Source organism: Salvia splendens, chromosome 11 (assembly GCF_004379255.2).
Source record: "Salvia splendens isolate huo1 chromosome 11, SspV2, whole genome shotgun sequence".
NCBI classification, from domain to species: Eukaryota; Viridiplantae; Streptophyta; class Magnoliopsida; order Lamiales; family Lamiaceae; genus Salvia; species Salvia splendens.
In genome coordinates this window covers 15,033,696-15,054,678 of record NC_056042.1, presented here as the reverse complement: position 1 = coordinate 15,054,678, position 20,983 = coordinate 15,033,696, and the positions used below count along the sequence as shown (strand labels likewise).

Sequence of the window (20,983 nt, the reverse complement as noted above, 5' to 3'; positions counted from 1 at the left end):
CAGAAGCTTTCCTTTACTGCCTCAGCAAGAGCTATATACTCTGCCTCCGTCGTCGATAGAGCCACCACGGATTGGAGATTAGACTTCCAGCTCACCGCGGAGCCGAACAAGGTAAATATGTACCCAGATTGTGAGCGCCTATTATCAAGGTTAGCTGCATAATCTGAATCGCAAAACCCAATAATGCTATCCTTATCTCCTTCATTCTCTGATTTGAACATTATTCCCAGATCACTACTTCCTTTAAGATACTTGAGAATCCCTTTCAAAGCCAACCAGTGCTCTCTTCCCGGACAGGACATGTATCTGCTCACCACGCTTACCGCATGAGAAATATCAGGCCTTGTGCATATCATCATATACATCACACTCCCAACTATGTTGGAATAAGGTATCTGGCTCATCTCTCTTTCTTCTTGCTGATTTCTGGGACATTGTGATTTGGACAGCTTAGTCTGTTGTGATAGTGGAACTGAGGTTGTTCTACTCTTGTCAATCTGATATTTGTGCAGTACTTTCTGAATGTAGCCTTCTTGGGACAACCACAACACCCTCTTATCTGCACTTCTGAATATATCCATTCCCAAAATCTTGCTAGCACTCCCCAGATCCTTGATTTCAAATCCCTTTTTCAATAAGGCTTTCACCCTATCTAGCTCCTGTCTATCTGGTCCAGCAAGCAAGATGTCGTCTACATATAATAGCAAATACACAGCAGGTCCCTCAGACTTTGATTTGAAGTAGACACAACTATCATATCTGGAATTTATAAATCCCATACTCTGCATATGTTCATCAAACTTGATATGCCATTGTCTACTTGCTTGCTTCAAACCGTATAGACTTTTCTTTAGTAGACAAACCTTATCTTCACTCCCATGTATCACAAATCCCTCTGGCTGATTCATGTATATAGTTTCCTCAAGCTCTCCATGAAGAAAGGCTGTCTTCACATCAAGTTGGTCCAAAAACCAACTTCTTTGAGTAACTATAGCTAGCAAAATTCTGATTGAGGCATGCTTTACCACTGGAGAAAATACTTCATTATAGTCTATTCCCTCCTCTTGTGTGAACCCCCGAGCTACAAGCCTAGCCTTGAACCTAATCTTGTTCCCAACCTCCAATTTTTTCTTGTATATCCACTTACAACTCACTGGTTTTTGTGTGGAAGGTCTCTTCACAAGCACCCATGTCTTGTTTTTGATCAGGGACTGTATTTCATCTATCATAGCCTCCATCCACTGCTTGCTCTCCTTAGAACTCATAGCTTCCTTGAAGCTTGAAGGCTCTGCATACTCTATGTTTTCTGCAACACATAGTGCATATAGCAAGTATTCTTCTTCACTGTATCTTGTAGATGGTTTAGGGATTCTTCTGACCCTATCTCTGGCTAGAACATAGTCACCCAAATCCTGCTGCTCAGGGTTCAACACATCAGCACCTGCTTCTTCTTGTTCACTATGATTTCCCATCTGCTGTTCAGGCTCAGCAGTTCTATCTGCTCCAGAAACCTCCACCTGAACTGATTCCTCAGCCTCCTCAGGTTCTGGAACACCCATCTCCACCATCCTCCCAGGCTCTGGTTCTTTCTCAGAATGAGATGGCCTCTGGCTCTCTTGAGCCTTTTCCAGAAATGGCATCCTACTTTCTTCAAATTGCACATCTCTAGAGATAATAACTTTCTGATTTCCTGGCTCTATGCACCACAGCCTGTAGCCCTTCACTCCCCTTTGGTATCCAATCATCACACATCTCAAGGCCCTTGGCTCCAACTTACTTTGCCTGACGTGTGCATAAGCCATGCAACCAAAAATCTTCATATTCGAATAATCCATGGCCTTTCCATACCATCTCTGATCAGGAGTGTCAAAAGCTATAGCTGAAGAAGGACTTCTATTGATGAGAACTGCTGCCATACTCACAGCCTCACCCCAGAATCTCTTAGCCATTCCAGAGCCAAAGAGCATACATCTAACTCGCTCTAGGATGGTTCTATTCATGCGCTCAGCGACTCCATTCTGTTGGGGATTAGATGGAGATGTCCTATGCCTCTTCATACCTTTCTGCTTGCAGAAAGAATCAAACTCCCCACTCAGAAACTCCAGCCCATTATCAGTTCTTAAACACTTCAAAGAACACCCTTTCTCCACCTCCACTTCCCTACACCACTCCTTGAATTTCATGAATGTCTCTGACTTTTCCTTCAAGATAAACACCCATAATTTTCTAGAAAAATCATCAATAATGGATAGAAAGTATCTACCTCCACCCAATGAAGCTGGTGTAGCTGGGCCCCACAAGTCACTGTGGGCATAGTCTAGTGGTGACCTTGAGCTGTGAATTCCTCTCCCATAGGGCAGTTTCTTACTCTTTCCGAGCACACATTGCTCACACAAACCCAACTGCTCATTGGGATTTTCCAGCTTAATCAGCTCCTTCTTGGCCAATTCTTTGATTCCATTTTCTCCCAAGTGTCCGAGTCTGAGATGCCACATTCTTAAGTCTAATACCAGATTCACAGATCCAGTAACCACACTTGCCTTTAGATAGTATAGGCTTCTCTTTCTCTCAGCCATCATAACAACATCACCATTCTTGACGATGTTCATAATCCCATCAGACAATATGCAATTATATCCTGCTGCATCCAACACTCCAATAGAGATCAAATTCCTCTTAATCTCTGGAATAAACCTCACACCAGTGAGTAACCTGATGGAGCCATCATGAAGTCTAAGCCTGATGGACCCAACTCCTCTGATTCTGCATATCTGGTCATTTCCTAACAAAACTGATCCAGCTGCATTCTTGATTTCCTCAAAATGACTTCTAGTTGGACACATGTGGAAGCTACATCCAGAATCCATGATCCATGGAAGTTCTTCCATGTCCTCAGTCACACACAGAGCCTCCGGGACCACCAACTCTTCTGCAATATCAGCATTGTTCTTGCCATTCTCTTCCTCGGCCTGCTTCTTCTTCCAAACCCAACAATTCTTCTTTATGTGGCCTGGTTTCTTGCAGTGATGGCATGATCTGGTCTCTTTCCAGTCAGCTGTCTTGTTTTTCCATGGCTTCTTCTGTGACTTTCTTTTCACATTCTTCTTGTGATCAGTAACACTCAGACTCTCAGACACCATTTCAGTGGACTTTGGATTAGATTTCTGGATTTCCTTGAGCTTTAGAGCAGAGTACACCTCTTCATATCCAATCTTGGACTCTCTACCAAGAAGTATAGCATCCTTGAAATGCTCATAACTTGGTGGCAAGGAATTCAACAACATCAGAGCCTTCTCCTCATCTTTAATCTCTTCATCAATGTTCTCAAGATCATCGATGCACTTCCCAAATTCTTCGAGCTGTTCCAACACACCTTTTCCATCAGCAATCTTGAAAGTGAGAAGTTTCTGCTTCAGGTGCAGCCGATTTGCCAAAGATTTGGCCATGTATAATGACTCCAACTTGGACCAAACTCCAGCCGCTGTCTCCTCCTTTGAAACTTCTCTGAGGACTCTGTCATTGAGGTTGAGTATCAAGGTACTATATGCCTTGTACTCTCTGTCTTGAGCCTTTGCCTTCTCCTTTTCATCAGGCTCGGGCTTCTCCCCCTCATTACTGCCTCCACCATTTAGGGTTTCCCATAAACCCTGTTGCATCAAGATTGCTTTCATCTTCAGCCTCCATAGACCAAAATCATTTCGGCCTGTGAACTTTTCAACATCAAACCTTGCTACAGCCATTATTCAAACAGGTTGAGCGCCTTCTTGAGGACAAAGAAAGAACTCCCAAAACTTTGTGCCTTCTCGATCAATTCAGTGGGTGAAGTTCCCACAGACGGCGCCACGTTGTGAAGAACGAACCTATGGTTGTGATGATCGAAAAGGAAATTAATGAAATGACAAGATGCAAGGAAGAACACAAGCGAATTACGTGGTTCGGCGTAAGCCTACATCCACGGGCAGAATCTGGTGTGTTTCTTTATTGATCACTCGAGAGATTACAAACACAAGAGCACTCAAAACTCTCAAGAATTTACAAGATGGAAAACCCTCAACTCGCCCGAAAACTTCTTGCTTCGAGAGCTAAAAACGCACAGCTGAAAGATAACACTTCCTCTCTTGAATTCTCTCTCTATCACTTTTGATTTCTGTTGTTGTTTTTCTGGAATGAATCGCAACTTCCTTAAGTAGTACCGATCAAGAAAAAACCGCCGAACAGTTTCCTTTGCCGAACAGCTTCCTTTTCCGAACAGCTTCCTTTGCCGAACAGCTTCCTTTGCCGAACAGCTTCCTTTTGTCCGAACACCTTTTGGCGAACACCTTTTGGCGAACACCTTTTGCCGAACACCTTTTGGCGAACACCTTTTGGCGAACACCTTCTGCCGAACACCTTTTGCCGAACACCTTCTGGCGAACACCTTTTGGCGAACACCTTCTGGCGAACACCTTTTGGCGAAACGGTTATAACCGTTTCCAACGGCTAGTTTCTGTTTCGGTTCCCAACGGCTATTTCCTGACTTGATTCTTCCACCAGCTCAATCCGATCTTGATGAGCTCAAACACTAACAAATTTAAACCAGTAAAACAATGCAAAAGGGGTGGCACTCTATAAGCTATACGGAAGGACTAGGCACAACGGCCTTTGTTGAAGGCTGAATCTGTTACGCCTCAACTTCATGCCAGAAGGGAAAAGGTGCAAGTATAGATGCGCCTAGGTTTAATTTAGTAGTGGACCAGGAGTTCCTTTAATGTGCTTCTTAGTTCATTGGCACATTGCCACATTGTTGTACTGAAACAAGAAATAGGATGGCATGCTATAATACCGACATATTGCATGCAAGTAGAGTAAAACTAGAGGCAGATCTCATCTGTGTATATTGCCTAATGTAACAATATGAGGTATTTGTGTCCATTTTTCATTTGAAGGCGGAAATAAGTTCAATCAAGACTTACAAAATTGCAAAGCTGCCTGTCTTATAAATTATGTCAAAAAGTTGGACCACTTAACCCAATAGAAAATGTAAATAAATAAAGGTAAAATGATGATAAATTTTTAATTAAGAAAGGCTACATACTTATCATATAATTTTGACTTTTGCACCCGACCTTCATGTACAGCAGCAGGAGTCATACCCTGGAAAAAAAAACCAATGAACATTCATCAAGTTTCTAAAGCAATACGATAAAGTAGAAAAGCAACAAAAGGGGTTTCTGTTGCATAATGCTCCTGTAGAGAGAGTATCATTCAAGTGGATATCGCCTTTTGAGAGACAATCAAGCAATCAATAAGTAAATCACAACAGCCGATAATCGTTTGATGCACTTACCTTACTCTTCACTTGTTTCACAATCTCTTCCAACTGTGGCCTTATAAGCTGCATCACAAGACATGACTTTGGCATCAGAAGGAAGCAGCTGGCCAAACATTATTCACATAGTAAATGGAGTTAAAGATGATACTAACCTAGGGATTTGGATTTCACAAAAGAAGAAACAGAAAACCGAAAGGGGGCTATCAGAAGACAGTTGCATCGTACAACTTAGAGAAACTAAACTATACAGTAGAGCAATTCATCACTTCACTTTTTTCTATTTAGCATATCTATTCCTAATGATTTACCCTCAATGTTTTTGAGAAGGGGAGGAAATGCTAGATGTTTGAATGTACATGATAGAAGAAAATTGCACAATTTGATGAAAAGAATGAAATTAGCTAAAGTTGTCATGTGACTCTTAATCAAGTGTAGCAATTAGAAGAGTGGTGATTTTTTTCTATGTGATTTTTCATTTTTGTGAGTAATAAAAATAACTGTGTTTGATATAATTAATGGAAAGTTTTAATTTTAAACTTTTTGTACAAATTTGAAATATTGATGAAACTTTTTGTATGTATGATGTAATTAGAAATATTAGTGTTAGTAGGGACTTAACGGAATGTATTATTTTGTAACACTAAGTAAACTTTTTGTATAAATATGTAAACTTAATACTTTTTGTACTAAATTGAAACAAAAGTAAAACATTTTGTATGAAACATATAATTACCCCTGTTTTTTCGGCTGTTTCATGAAAAGTTGTTGCAGCACTGAGAAGTCGCGCACATTTTTCTTATCTATTCTAAATTAACATATTTTTTTTAGAGTAAAGTCCAAAATTAGTTCTGAACATATGATCATTTTACGATTTTGGTCTCAAATCTTATACTTTGAATCCGTTAAATTTTAACGATCAACGTCTTTAAATCAGATTTTGACCAAATTTGTGACGCCCCGAATTTCGCCCCCCTTTTTGTCAAATTTAATCAAAATTTATTAGCATAATTAATTTCCCATTAGAGGCCATGTAATCATGGAACCTTCATTGTAATCCCGACTTTTATAAATTTTAAGTGCTCGATTTAGGAGAATAAGGAATAAGAAATTTAGAGCATCTCCAGTGGACGGACATCCCACTAGGACATCCACTAGGACATCCCAAAAACACCTCCTGCCACGTCACTAGGACTTCCCATCCCACTGCCACGTCACTAGGACATCCCCTCCTATGTCCGCCCTTCCCACTAGGACATCCCGCAATTAAAAAAATCACAATAATTTAATTACGTAAAAACGGAAATATAATTTTGACATGGAATACGGGAAAGCAAAATACGGGCAAAAATACATATTCATAAAACATAAAAAAACATAGTTAGAAAAAAGCAAAAATACATAGTCATTCGAAAAAAGAAAAATACATAATCTGTTGGATATTTTAGTGTAATTGGATTAACTTGATTGATCAATATAATTATAACGAGACATCAAATAAGTTGGAAGTGCGGAGTGCACACTTATTTGAATTCGTTATGATTAGACGGGGGTTCGGGGGCAGCGCCCCCGAGAGCGGGGTCCAAGGGGCGGCAGCCCCTGGCTGGGGTCGAACTGTGCAGAAATCTTCATCCGGAAATGAAATTTTCGATAATTGAAGGACCAAATTGCAATTTTATAACCCCGCCAACAATCAGTTATTTTCGGTTGTGAAATGAAGGGATGCAACGTTTCATCCTAAACCTCTACATAATCCAACATCCCCGGCTCACTCCGCGTTGAAATGAAGTTCAAAGAGCCGTATATATAGAGTTTTTTTTAAAAAAAAAAATTTCCGGACGTCCGACCGGGACGTCCGACCCTTGCCACAGTGGCGGACGTCCGCCCGCCCGTCGCCGGGACGTCCGAGGACACCCGACGTCCTCACGGGACGTCCGTATCCGACCTAAACGCCACAATGGCGGACGTCCCGGTCGCCCGTCGTGATGTCCGACCGGATGTCCGACCGGACGTCCGCCATTGGAGATGCTCTTATTGATGCAAAGGAAAAAGAGAATGGATTAATACAACACTTTGTAAAGAGAGTTTTACTTTTGAAAGAGTCTACACTAGGTTTGCTTACATCATGTGGTGCCACAAATTTGGTATACAACACCTTCACTTTAAAGGTTCTAACCCTAAACACTTGAAGACTAAGCTAATCTTGGCAAGTGAAGGATAATGAGACAAAAGGGTGTTGTAATCCACATCTATGCTCTTGCTAAAGAGCATGGAAATGGGCTCAGACCCACTTTTATTAATTTTTTACTCTCTACTCTTCCCTAAGAGCACAACACACGCATCCATACTTTTCTGCAAAGACATGCTCAAGGGTCCCACCATTCCATTATTTAATTTAAATACTTCAATTACTAAAAATACATTAAAATATAAAAATTACATAATTAAATCCTAAAAAATAAAAAATACATAATTAAAATTCTACAAATTAAAAATTACATAATTAAAATCCTACAAATTAAAAATTACATTATTAAAGGCTAAAAAATACCCTCGTGGAAGACTAGTCCTCTGGCCCTATCCCATATGTTTCCCGTATCATTGTCAAATGTGAATCAAGTTGCTCGGAAATCATCCGAGACCTATCGGCCAAATTAAGTTGAGCCAAAAGGGTCCACAAGGAGTTGGTGAGGGGTTGAGGTGGCACAAAGGGAGCAGGAGCGGGGGCGGATGGAGTCGCGGCGCGACAACGGTTGGTCATCGCCTTCTTCCTTCCTTGCGGCCGGCGTTAGGAACTGTTCGAACCGGCGTCAGGGCTACCCAAGTTAGCTCCGGCAAGCTGGCTAGCCACCTCATCCTCGCCGGCGTCGGACAGAGATACCGACCTCGACCGTTTGCTGGAAGAGCTGGAGGAGGATGATAACCCTCCCTTATACTTCGGATGATGGAGCACCCCCTGCCAAGCGCTAAGGTACTTGAACGGTTTGTAATGTTGGGATTGGTAGGTCACCAACGCGGCACTGATGATGTCGAGCTCGCTCCTCCCGCTCCCCGCCGATCGTTCTTCCTGGAGGTAATACCCCTGGAACTTTTGGATTTCTTCGTTGGCTCTGAAGATGGCATTGCGCACCATACTCTCATTGCGCTCAATGATTCCATCCGAGAGGGTTTTCATTGTACCGGCGAGAGACGTGCCACCAAAACCTATTCCTGCTTTGGTTCGTGCCAACCTCACGATATTCGGAGATGATCAAATAGGCTTCGAATAACTGATTCATCTCCGCCGGAGTGTACGGGGTGCGGACACTACAAGGAGTAGGAGTAGGAGTAGGAGTAGGAGTAGGAGGAGTACGAGAGTCACCACTCCCTCCCGATCCGGGTTCGGGTGCCCACTCGTATCGCCCACCGGGGGCATCTTGGTCGTCCACCAGGTAAGGTCGGTAGCCACCCGGAACTTGAGAACCTTGGGTTTGAGGAGGGGCCGAGAATTGCGTTTCCAGGCTAGGGAATGGTTGTCAGCCGAACCATTCGTGGTTCCAACCGCGGGAGTCGGAGGGGAGATCACCGGAGCCGGATATTTTTTTTATAAGAGTGAAAGATTGAGAATTGATAAGAGAATTTAGATGAAAATTGTGTAGTGTTGTGGGAAATTTTTTGTGTGGAAGTGAGGGTATTTATAGATGAAAATGTGAATTTCGAATGAAAAAATTGAAAAATAAATTAAAAGTGGGGAGAAAAGGGATATAATTTATTGGGAAGTGGGAAAATATTTTTTTTATTTAAAAAAGATTTTTTAAATTAAATTCAAAATTTAAAAAAAACAAAATTTGAAAATGCCAACGGCTTTGCCGTTGGACAATCCTGTCGGACCACGTCAGCCTACTCAGCGGCACGGACGTGCTCGATGTATCGAGCAGAGCCGTGCCAGCGGCAGTCAAGGGAGTCAAGGGAGTGCCGTGCCAGCGGCACAGACGCCGTACTCCGCATCGAGCACCGATGTGGATGCTCTAAGAGACCACAACCTCCAATCTCCTCCCCACTTTACGACCCCCAAAGTTTCACATATAATCAAGGAGCACAACAGGGGAGAGGAGAAGAGCCATGGAGTGGCAGCAGTCAAACGAGAGGAATCGCCAAAAATTAGGTAATCCCACTACACCATCGTATCATATAGACCAAGTAGATAGCCAAGAACATAGAAGCTCACTAGGTTCCCTCAACGAAAGCATGTACAAGTATCACGTAGAAAGAGCCTCAACAACGACAGTAGCGATCAACTAATATAAGTCCATCACAATTGACTAATAACCAAGGATTTTAGCTCAATCCAGTGAGCACGTATAATAGACTTAATCTTGGAGACTTAGAACATAGCCACTGCCCCAAAGAAGTTAAAACTTAGGGTTTTTTCTATTTTTGTTCTAAACCACAACTATCATTCCTCGTTTGTACTGGACTTTTTTTTTGTTCCGGATTTGGGAGAGACGCATGACCCTCATGCGTCTCCTTTTAATGAGACGCATGACGATTATGCGTCTTTCATAAAGACGCATGAGGGTCATGCGTCTCTATTTTTTTCCGTTATTTTTTAACGACGCATCTCCCTCATGCGTCTTCTTTTTTTTTTAAATTTCACCAACGATGCATGAGCGACATGCGTCTTAGGGAGAGACGCATGAGCGTCATGCGTCTCTAACTTGCTTAAATCAGTAGCCAAGGCAGAATAGGCAGAATACGCGAGAGAAAGGGAGGAAGACAAAACTTGCGATTTCCTTGGCGATTCCCTTCATATTTAGGTAAGTTTCCTTCAATCTTTCAACATTGCTCCCGTATTTGTTGTTTATTTGCATATTATTAGGGTTTGTGATAAATTTATTGTATACTTACTATATTAGGGTTTATTGAAAAAAATTATCTTTAATTGTTGTTGGTTTGTATATATATTTTTGCAGAAATCATGCAAGTATTCGTGAGTTTATATTGGGGTGGTAGAATATATCAACTTCCTCAAGTGGGCATTTGTTATGATCCTCCTCGTGCGAGAGCTTCCATCGTATTGGATTCATGTGTTTCATTATCTGAATTAGTTGCAATGATATGTGCTAAGATAAGAATAGATTCAAACCAACACTTCATCGAAATATCTTGGAGGCATTGTTTCTTGGGTACCGGTACGAGTTATGTATGTACTGCGGTTGACAGTGATCAAAGTGTGTTTTTTATGTTCAATGCGGCTCTAAATTCTACTCGGCATATTGAATTATTTGTTGAGTATTCGTCTGTTGGAAATGCCTTCATCCCACCAATTGTTGATCATGGTGTTGGATCATCTAAGAGGTTTGAACCTTTGAGCATGGATTGCGGTATGAATGAGCAAACAGATGTTGCAGATGCTGCTGATGTTGGATTGAATACTCAAGAGACTGTAGAAGAGCATGCTGATGTTCATGCTGTACGAGGAGACCTTGATGATCCAGAATTGTCGTCATCATCTTCTGATGATATTTTAAGTGATGATTCCGGTGCTGACTCTAGTGATGAGGAGGTAGTGTATAAACCCGTCGTGCAAGGTGAACAACCACTTCCAGAATACGTGCACACTGGGTTGAACTATTTTCGCAAACTGCCGAGTGGTCCTTCTGAGGCACCTGAAGTTGGTAATGAACGCAGTACCATGTACTGGGATGAAAAACACCCATATCGGATTAATGGGGGAACAAAATTTGATAGCAAGCTGCATGTGAAGACTGCTATTACTATGTGGAGTCTGAGGCAACACCGGCAATTTAGGGTGGTTGAGAGCAAATTAAGAAGGTGGCATGCCGTGTGCAAATATCCAGCAGGGAGGACAGAAGATGGGACAGCTATTATCAGCGAGACCGACGCTGAAAAAGCGAATGAATGTCGATGGGAAGTTTCTGTTACATACATGGCCCATGATGATATGTGGGAGAATAGGAAGTGGCGGGGACGCCATAGTCGTGAAGGCCATCGTAATGATAGAGGACATGCTAACTTTTCATCACCAATGATTGCTTTGTGTATTCGCCATCAGTTGCTAAAAAATGCCGAGTTCAGTGCCGCAGCCGTAAGAAATTTTGTTCATGACAAATTTCATGTGGTAATTAGTTATAAGAAGGCATGGTATGCACAGAGAAGGGCTTTAGAGATTGTGTTTGGTGGATGGGAGGAGTCATTTAGGGATTTGCCAAGCTACATGCTTGAACTGCAGTATAGGAATCCAAGCACAATCGTTGAGTGGAGGCATAACGAGTTGTTGAGCCAGGGTCGTACTAAAGTCTTCTATTACGTGTTCTGGGCACTTGGGCCTGCTATACATGCTTTCCAGGAGTGCCAACCTGTTTTAACAATAGACGGGACTCACCTTCGAGGAAGATTTAAAGGTAAGCTGCTTGTTGCTTGTGGTGTTGATGCTAACAAGAAATGTCTGCCTATTGCATATGCCGTTGTTGATGAAGAAACTGGCGACAGCTGGGAGTGGTTTTTGGATCATGTCAGGATTCATGTGGTGAAGTACGAAAGGGAGGTGTGCATCATTTCGGATAGGCATAAAGGAATCCTTAAGGCTATGCGTTCTGATGAATGGAAAAAGCCACCGATATGTCACCACAAATTTTGTTTGATCCATGTGAGGAAAAATATCTTAACAAAACTTAAGGGTAAGGGCGGTAAAGCGAAAGGCATGATATGGGCATTGGGTGTGACAACTCAAGTACGCAAGTACATGCGAAGGCGACGTGCACTACGGGAGGAAAGTCTTGTTGCGATACACGAGCTCAACAAAGCCAAAAAAGAGAATTGGTCTCTTTGTTACGATGATGAACTGAGATGGGGGGTGCCCTCAACAAACATGTCAGAGAGCTACAACAACGTGTTGAGAGGTATAAGAGAGCTGCCAATTAGAGCTTTGGTTGATCTGACATTTTGGAGAACAGTGGAATGGTGGGCAAATAGAAAGACAGAAATACAACATACCGAAGGTCGGTTGACCCCGTGGGCGAGGGACAAACTTGATGCGAATGATGCGAAGGGGCAAATGCATTACTGTTCAGTACTTGACCGAGAATTAGGTCATTACCAAATTCGAAGTCGTCCACGCGTTGAAAAGGGACAGGCAAAGGGCAATGATAGACAAGACGCCGAGTTCATGGATTTAAAGTGCAGTTGTGGAAAGTGGCAGATGTGGAGAGTTCCTTGTTCCCATGCGTGCACCGTTGCCAGAGATCGAGGTAACTCTATGTTTGAACTCATTGATAAACACGACCACAAAGCTACATGGGAAGCACAGTACTATGGTGTCTCATTTCAAGCGCCAAGACACGAAGACTATTGGGCAAATCCTGGATGGAAATTGCGTATCACACCTGAGCAGTTGCTTCCTCGAAAGCGCGGACAAGGCAGAACTAGGAGGATTCCTAATCAAATGGATGTCCGCAAGGAAGATGAACTGAGAGCTCCCCGCAAGTGCAGGAATTGCGGCGTAGAGGGGCATGACCGTAGAAATTGCACAGTCGGTCGTGTTATGTAGGATCCTCCCCGACGAAATTGTTGACATCTGCAGTGCAGGTATTTTTCCTTCTCAATCGTATGAATGGAGTAAGAAGATAACTTTGTATGTTTTTATTTTGTTTAGGAGCTGGAGACGAAGAGGAATTAGCAGGAGAAGAAATGTGTTATGATGAAATGTAGTTTGTTTTATCTGTCTCTAGCACTTTAGTTAATTTCTTTTGTTTAGTTTCAATGAAAGGTTGTGTTTCGGACTATTGGAAAATGGAAAGTATTTCTCTCAACTCCACTGAAAAATAGTAGTATGTAAATATAATTAAAGTTCAAATTGAAAATTCAAAACAATTTTTCGATTGAAAATTCACCGAAAACGCCCGACCGGGCGAAATTAGAAGATGGAATCGCTCGACCGGGCGAACTCTCTGGACTCTGCCTGCCTGCAAGTTAGAGACGCATGAGCATTATGCGTCACTACCTAAGACGCATGAGGGTCAACAATCAACGCCGTTATCAGCTCATTGTCCACCTTCATGGGCTTCCCACAATCGATCACGCCTTTGAAACCAAAGACGTCAAGCCAATATCTAACATTCTCGTGAATTTCGACGTCCCAAGTCTTACTTTCAGTCCTTCGGACTTTAAATACTTGGGTTGTTCCCTCTTTCATGAGTTTATTTGAAATATGATTTTTTTGCATATTTAAGACCGGCGGGTCTTCGGGTCCATACAATAAATGTCCGCTAGAACTTGAAGTCTCCATCTAATAATCTAAGTACATATTCACAAAACAACAATTACAAACTCACAATGGCATGTACAAATAACATAATATAACAAGAGAACAACAAGTGATAGAGGGTTGCAAGTGCAATGTGTTAGGTTGTAGAACAGTTTTTAGAATGCCTGATAATTCACTTGTACACACCTAATCTTATTTTTTTGTTCTGGTTAGTCTTCACTTATTTTAACCAACTTCACTTATTTTAACCAAATTACAACCAAAATCACAACACCAATCATCTCAAACATACCAATAATATACAATACAATGAATTTACCCAGTAAAATCCATTACAATTAACTAAACAACAAAAAAATCGATCAAAATGGAGCTATTTGTTATAAACCCTAATTTACAAACATTAGGGGAAATCTAAACAAACTATGCAAATTAACAACAATTAAGGAAGGAAGGTTGAAGGATTGAACGAAAATTACCAGAACACGAGTGGAAATCGGCTTCTTCGCCGAATCACAAAGGAAAAATCGCCAAGTTCGTCGTCTCTCTTTCTGTTTGCGTGAATGAGGAGGCTACTGCCTTCGCTGCTGCTTTAATTCGAAATTGGAGACGCATGAGCCTCATGCGTCTCTTTCTAAGACGCATGACGCTCATGCGTCGTTCGTGAAATTTAAAAAATATAAAAGGCGCATGAGGGAGATGTGTCTCTCCCTAAGACGCATGACCCTCATGCGTCGTTAAAATAAAACGAAAAAAAAGAGACGCATGACCCTCATGCGTCTTTATGAAAGATGCATAATTGTCATGCGTCTCATTAAAAGGAGACGCATGAGGGTCATGCGTCTCTCCCAAATCCGGAACAAAAAAAAGTCCAGTACAAACGAGGAATGATAACTTTATTCTAGAACAGAAATAGAAAAAACCTTTAAAACTTAACAGAGCAAGTAAAGGGGAAGTGGGGAAGGGTAACTTAGCTGGAGATGGGACTGCCCGGAGATGACTGGCGACGGAGCCGTGACCGCCGCGGAGCAACAGCCGTCTCCTCCCGAGCTCGAAGCGCCGGCGACGGTGCTGAATCGGCGTGAGACACCGCTGAGTGTCGTGACTGCCTCGCGAAGGAGGCAGCAGCGAGCGGTGAACGACGGAGGCGGCGCAGCTCGCCGAGGCTGACGGCGTATGAGGGAGCTCGACGGAGGAGAAACGCCGCTGCCTTCTCAATTTAAGATTTCCGTTTTAAAGGGCGGATCTCCGGCGATGATGACGTAACGGAAACGGCGGGATCCGAGACGGGACGGCAGGAGTCGGATTTCTCCGATTTGAGGATACATTTGGTGACGGAGGAGGCGACGCCTCCACTCTTGGGTGGACGAAACGGCGGAGCGCGACCTCGCCGGAGGAAGGAGTGGACGGCGGCGGGAGAAATTGTGAGAAGAAGAGGGGAGAAGCCGCCGCTGGATTGCCCTAAATCTCAAAATTGGAAATGAAAGTGGGATTGGAGAAGGAATACCGATGGGGAAGGAGTATAGTTGATTGTGTTGGACTATTCTAATTTAATAAGGAATTGGGCCAATCTTAATCATTTTCATTTGGGCCATAACTGAATTAAAAGAAATGGGCAGTTGGGACATGCCTCCCTAATTAGTTGATTCTTGATCTAGTTATCTTGGAGTGTTAAGAAAAATCAAAAGGATTTTAGGGAAAATGGATTTTTCAAGAATCCATATTTAATTTAAAATAAGTACCCAAATAATTGCGCTAGAGAAAATAGAATTTCTCCAAAGTTAGTAAAGTGAATAAATAATTCTACAGAGTAGTGAAGCCCGAGTTAGGATTAAGAAAAATCCTATAAGCCGAGACTAAGGTGAAGGTGCTATCCAATAAGATGCATGCATTCTTTTCTCAAGAAAAATAGTTCAAGTACTAATTAGCTTGCTACGCTATTTATTTTCAAATGATAATTGCTAAAGGACGAGTGAGGCCAAAGCAAGTAATTAAGTTGAGGAATAAGCATACTAGGTGGACTTTCTTTTAATACCCAGCACATTAGTGTGTATATAAAGCAAATACTTGTGAAATTATGAAATATCTTTTTCTCAAAATGGAGTTGTGATTATTTTCAAGTTGTTGTCATGCCATAAAATGTTTGTATTTGAGTCCTATCTGTTGGGGCTATAAGCCTGTGGGTTTTGGCGACGCCAAAACTATGTAACGAATTCTGTTCCCAATGGAACCGCAAATCCTGTTCGGAATAATGTGCGCTAGAGCTGTGAGCCATCCTAGAGAGGTTGGCCAGCCATGGTGTCCGTGGGAGGTGGCCACCTTCAAGGTACACGATTCTTAGATATGGTATGAATTTGAAGAACTTAGACTACAGTCGGACTTTTAAGATCACAAAGAATTTAGTATGCTCGAGTCTTTTAAGAAAAACCCTTGTGTGATACTGTAGATGGATGACAACTATATAATGTATGTTTTGATTTTCGGCACGTGTCCACTGAGTACTCTTGTACTCAGCCCTGCATGTATTTATAAATGTGCAGGTTGAACGTCAAGAGGATGGAGTAATGATCGGAGTCAATGTTATTAAATAATCAAGTGGATCTTCCAACGATTCGCGTCTTCATACACGAAGTCGTTTAGTAAGGACTTATTCCGTTGTGTTTTTGTAAAGTGAGAGTTGTAGAATCTCACCATCGAACTCTGATTTATTTGATAAGATGTTTATTCTATTTTCAAGACCATTTAATTGAATACTTAGCTCATATTCTATGATATCAGTCGAATTGGCCTTTGTGCAAATTCTCAAGTTCTACCCATTTTCTTTCCCCGCTTCATTAATCCTTCTTATTAGTCGTGGTTTACCCGCTTTCGCTATCCTTAGCAAAATGCGGTCGTGACAAAATTAAGCTGTTAAGTGTGATTATTAACTCCCAATTATATCCTTAATATTATAAGTTATCATTTAAAAAAATAAAACAAATATATTAAAAAACAAAATGAAATTAAAACAAATGAGTTTAGGGGGTTCAAGAATCAACACGGCGAAGGAGGCGGTAGCACGCGTGATGGCGGCGGAGCTAAGAGCGCGGCAGACAGAGCAAGAAATGGTGTCAGTTAAGGAAGAGGCTGCGAAAGGGGATGGATCCCCAGCCGTGCTATTTAAACGGCGACGTATTGAGTCTAACTTTTACCAACTTTAATTTATCCAAATAGCTTTAACTCATTATGCACTAACCATTCCATAGTATACTTTATTTTAGTGATTTATGTTGTACAATAAATTTTAAAATAACGATTAATTAGTATTGAACTACTCATTAAAACTTATGGCTTATTTAGTTTACTAATTAAAATTTCAAAATTTTATATTTAGTTACATGTTCATTTCAATTTTATTTAAGTTTTAATATTATGATAAATTAATTTAATATCAATAAATCATTATTTAAAATCATAGCTAAACATTATTTTAAAATTATTTTAGTGTAATATTAATACTCCCTCCGTTCTATGCTATTTGCACATTCATTTTCGGATTCTCTCAAACTATTTACACAATTTCTATGTTAAGTAAATATTATGGTATTTAATTAAGATATTAGAGTTAATTAAGTGTTTACTAATTAAGTGTTGCTTTATTATACTCCCTCTGTCCCACAAAAATATGCACTCTTTTCTTTTTACTCCGTCCTACAAGAATATGCACTTTCTAATTTTGGAAAGTCTTTTATCTCTAATAAGGTGGGACTCATTCTCTACTAACAATACTCTAATTACTTTTCCTCTCTACATCTCTCCTACTTTATCAATTTTACATTAAAATCAGTGCCGTCCCCAAAGTGCATATTCTTTGGGGACGGAGGGAGTACTTAAAATTCTAATTTAATTACACTACTTACTCATATTTAAATTTACGTTGTCAAAATAAAAAGTGCGAGTAGCCTGAGACGGAGGGATACTATATTATAATTGAGAGTTAATTTAAGGAATAATTGTAGTTTAAATCACAATTTTTTGTTAACTTCTTGTTGATCCCATAATTTTTAATATTAAAATAAAAATATACTGTATACCTTTTAATTTTCCTTGATTATCTCACAATGCCTAAAAATGATGTGGTTGTGTTGCCGCATCATATTTTGATTTTGTCATACTCCCTCTGTGTGGCATTCAATGTTACACTTTGACCCGACACGATTTTAAGAAATGTATTAGAAAGTGGGTTGAAAAAGGTAATAAAATGTGGGTCATACTTTTATATATTACCAAAAGTAGTAGGTGTGACAAACATTGACGGATAGACCGAAAAAAAAACTAGTGACAAGTAATGACAGACGGAGGGAGTATTAGTTTTACCCACATAGGACTATTGAGAAAATTAAAATGTTATAATTGAGTTTCAAAATTATGGTATGAGCTAAAATTCAACAAAAAATTATGATTTAATAACGATTATCTCTAAATTTAAATATAAAATGAGTTTCCAAATATAATTTGTAGTAAAAAACAAAATTAGAATTGAAATCAATAACTCCCTTAATCAATAAGCTCTAATTATGATTCAAATTGTAATCTATTAATATTACATAAATTTATAATTTAAAATGATAAAAGTTTAATAACTAAAAATTAACATTCAAAAAATACGGACATGATGATGCACCTTGATATCAATACTGATAATTGATCACATAAATACTAATTCTACCGCAACAAGGAGTAATATTTGTAAGCTTAATTGTCTCAATACGATGCTGTTTAATAGCCACAACATCCCCTGCCCTGCTGTGGTGGGATTCCCACTCCCGGCTGCGAAAATGCTCCTCTAATTGAAGCAAATGTTAGATACAAAGGTAGTTATAGAAAAGCTCACACGCATCGATTGTACATTTTCATATATACTTGCGGAATATGTTTGTCTGGACTCCGACAGCTGGAAATGATTTTGGTGTGTGATTGATAATTTGATATAGCCATGTGTGGAACGTATGTGTTCATAATTTTAGTCTATAATCTTCTTCTAGAAATAAATCTGCTTGAAGTTCCTTTTTCTGAATGTGTGTAAATTCCTAATCTAACTTAAATCGCAGAGAATTGAGTCATTGAAAATTTAGGAGTATGTAGGATTTCTGATATTTAATGGTCTTACTTCTATTCATTATTGCTGAAGAGAAATGAAGAAGATGAATTAGGGCACGACCTATTTTTTGAATATATAAATGAATCTCATAATTTATTTTATAATATTAAATTTTTTATTTTTTAAATAACTAAAAATTAGGATCGAAATTGTTAGGATCGTCGACTGCAACATTAGTTTGATATTATCCGCTTTGGGTCAAGCCCGCACGGATTTGTTTTTGGGTCACTCCCAAAAGGCCTCAAACTAATTGGGGTTGGACAGAAATTATATACACCTTCCAACTTCAATGTAATTGGGGTCACTCCCAAAAGGCCTCAAACTAATTGGGGTTGGACAGGATTATATACACCTTCCAACTTCAATGTAATTGGGGTCACTCCCAAAAGGCCCGCACGGAGGTTTGTTGGGTTACAAACCTATCCCACATCGGATGAGTGAGGGAAGTTGGAAGGTGTATATAATTCCTGTCCAACCCCAATTAGTTTGAGGCCTTTTGGGAGTGACCCAAAAATAAATCCGTGCGGGTTTGACCCAAAGCGGACAATATCAAACTAATGTTGCAATCGACGATCCTAACAAATGGTATCAGAGCCCAGGTGGCTATGGGTTGTGCCTGGATGAGCCCCGGTTAGGGTCGGGGCCCTGAAGGACTCGGGTTAGAGTCGGGCCCAGGATGACCCAGGGGCCAGGGTTGGAACGACCCATGTTTGTGTTGACTGCGTTCCCGATGTGGTCTCGGTTTGAGGGGAGGTTTGTTGGGTTACAAACCTATCCCACATCGGATGAGTGAGAGAAGTTGGAAGGTGTATATAATTCTTGTCCAACCCCAATTAGTTTGAGGCCTTTTGGGAGTGACCCAAAAATAAATCTGTGTTGGCTTGACCCAAAGCGGACAATATCAAATTAATGTTGCAGTCGACGATCCTAACAAGTGGTATCAGAGCCCAAGTGGCTATGGGTTGTGCCTGGATGAGCCCCGGTTAGGGTCGGGCCCTGAAGGACTCGGGTTAGAGTCGGGCCAAAGATGACCCAGGAGCCAGGGTTGGAACGACCCATGTTTGTGTTGACTGCATTCCCGATGTGGTCTCGGTTTGAGGGGAGGTTTGTTGGGTTACAAACCTATCCCACATCGGATGAGTGAGGGAAGTTGGAAGGTGTATATAATTCCTGTCCAATCCCAATTAGTTTGAGGCCTTTTGGGAGTGACCCAAAAATAAATCCGTGCGGGCTTGACCCAAAGCGGACAATATCAAACTAATGTTGCAGTCGACGATCCTAACAGAAATGATTAATTGGGTCAAAATCCGATTAAAGACGTTGATCATTAAAATTTAACGGATCCTTTAGTTTTGGAATGATTTTGATCTGAGTTGAAATGTTTGAGATGCAAAAATTCAAAACATAATGTATGTGATCAAAATCATAAAATGAGCATATATTCAGGACCAATTTTGGCATTGTACTCTATTTTTTAACATGGAAGCATTACTTTTTCTACAATTTTTTTCTATTATTTTAATTTTTCCTCTTACCCTAAAATAATACTCCCTCCGTCCATGAAATGTTGTCTAAGTTTGACTTGGCACGAGTTTTAAGAAATGTGAAGAAAAATGAGTGGAAAAAGTTGGTGGAATATAGATCCCACATTTATATATTATTTTTATAATAGAATGTGAGTGTAATTAGTTAGTTGAAAGTGAGGTAAAAAAGCAAAGTGGACAATATTTCGCGGATGGACCGAAATGGCAAAACTGGACAACATTTCACGGACGAAGAGAATAATATAATAAAATTTCGGGTCGAAACACATATATTTCACTTAGAATGGAACATATGAATGTAATGAAATTTAGTTGGAATTAATGGCATCAACCGAACCTTAATAAATACAAACACATTGCTATTTAAAAGTTTGTTAGATTATCTCATTTTTCTTTCTTGTACAATAAATTCAACCATCATCTTATTAGTTAGAGAAAAAACATCTTAATGAAATATATTTTATTTAATAATGTAATACTTTAAATTCGATTGATGCACTATTTTTAGCATTATAAGGTCATCTGCAACGCTGTCTCTTATCCGTCCCTTAATCGTCTCTTAAATTATTATTCTTAGGCCCCACTGTACTTTTTTACTCCATCTCTTAACTAAGGGACGGAACCTGCAACCCTCCATCTCTTAGCCATCCCTTAACCGTCTCTTAAATTATTATTCATTCAATTTCATTTTTTATTTTTATTTCCAACAAATTCAATTAATAAAA

The 20,983-nt window shown here is 40.3% G+C and overlaps 2 protein-coding genes across 2 annotated transcripts in view; one reads left to right on the top strand and one right to left on the bottom strand.

Moving 5' to 3' along the window:
- Positions 1-14,305, bottom strand: part of LOC121755590 (mitochondrial inner membrane protein OXA1-like) — a 29,436-nt gene extending 15,131 nt beyond the window's left edge. Inside the window, exons 1-3 of the mRNA XM_042150912.1 lie at positions 14,054-14,305; positions 5,327-5,374; positions 5,075-5,133 (exon numbers count right to left, since the gene is read on the bottom strand). The gene's annotated coding sequence lies outside the window, so the exon portion shown is untranslated. The remainder of the gene's footprint in view (positions 1-5,074; positions 5,134-5,326; positions 5,375-14,053) is intronic.
- Positions 10,662-12,857, top strand: LOC121754488. Its single transcript, XM_042149836.1, has 3 exons — positions 10,662-10,830; positions 11,152-11,712; positions 11,788-12,857. Exons 1-3 carry the CDS (start codon positions 10,662-10,664, stop codon positions 12,855-12,857), a joined length of 1,800 nt encoding a protein of 599 aa, XP_042005770.1.
- Positions 14,306-20,983: the final 6,678 nt, after the last annotated feature.

Bases quoted from the DNA above. Each gene is read 5' to 3' on its own strand.
- LOC121754488 (XM_042149836.1), top strand. From the start codon at position 10,662: ATGGATTGCGGTATGAATGAGCAAACAGATGTTGCAGATGCTGCTGAT. The intron at 10,831-11,151 runs GTGCTGACTCTA...AATATCCAGCAG, and splicing joins TATTTTAAGTGATGATTCCG to GGAGGACAGAAGATGGGACA. The intron at 11,713-11,787 runs GTAAGCTGCTTG...TTGTTGATGAAG, and splicing joins CCTTCGAGGAAGATTTAAAG to AAACTGGCGACAGCTGGGAG.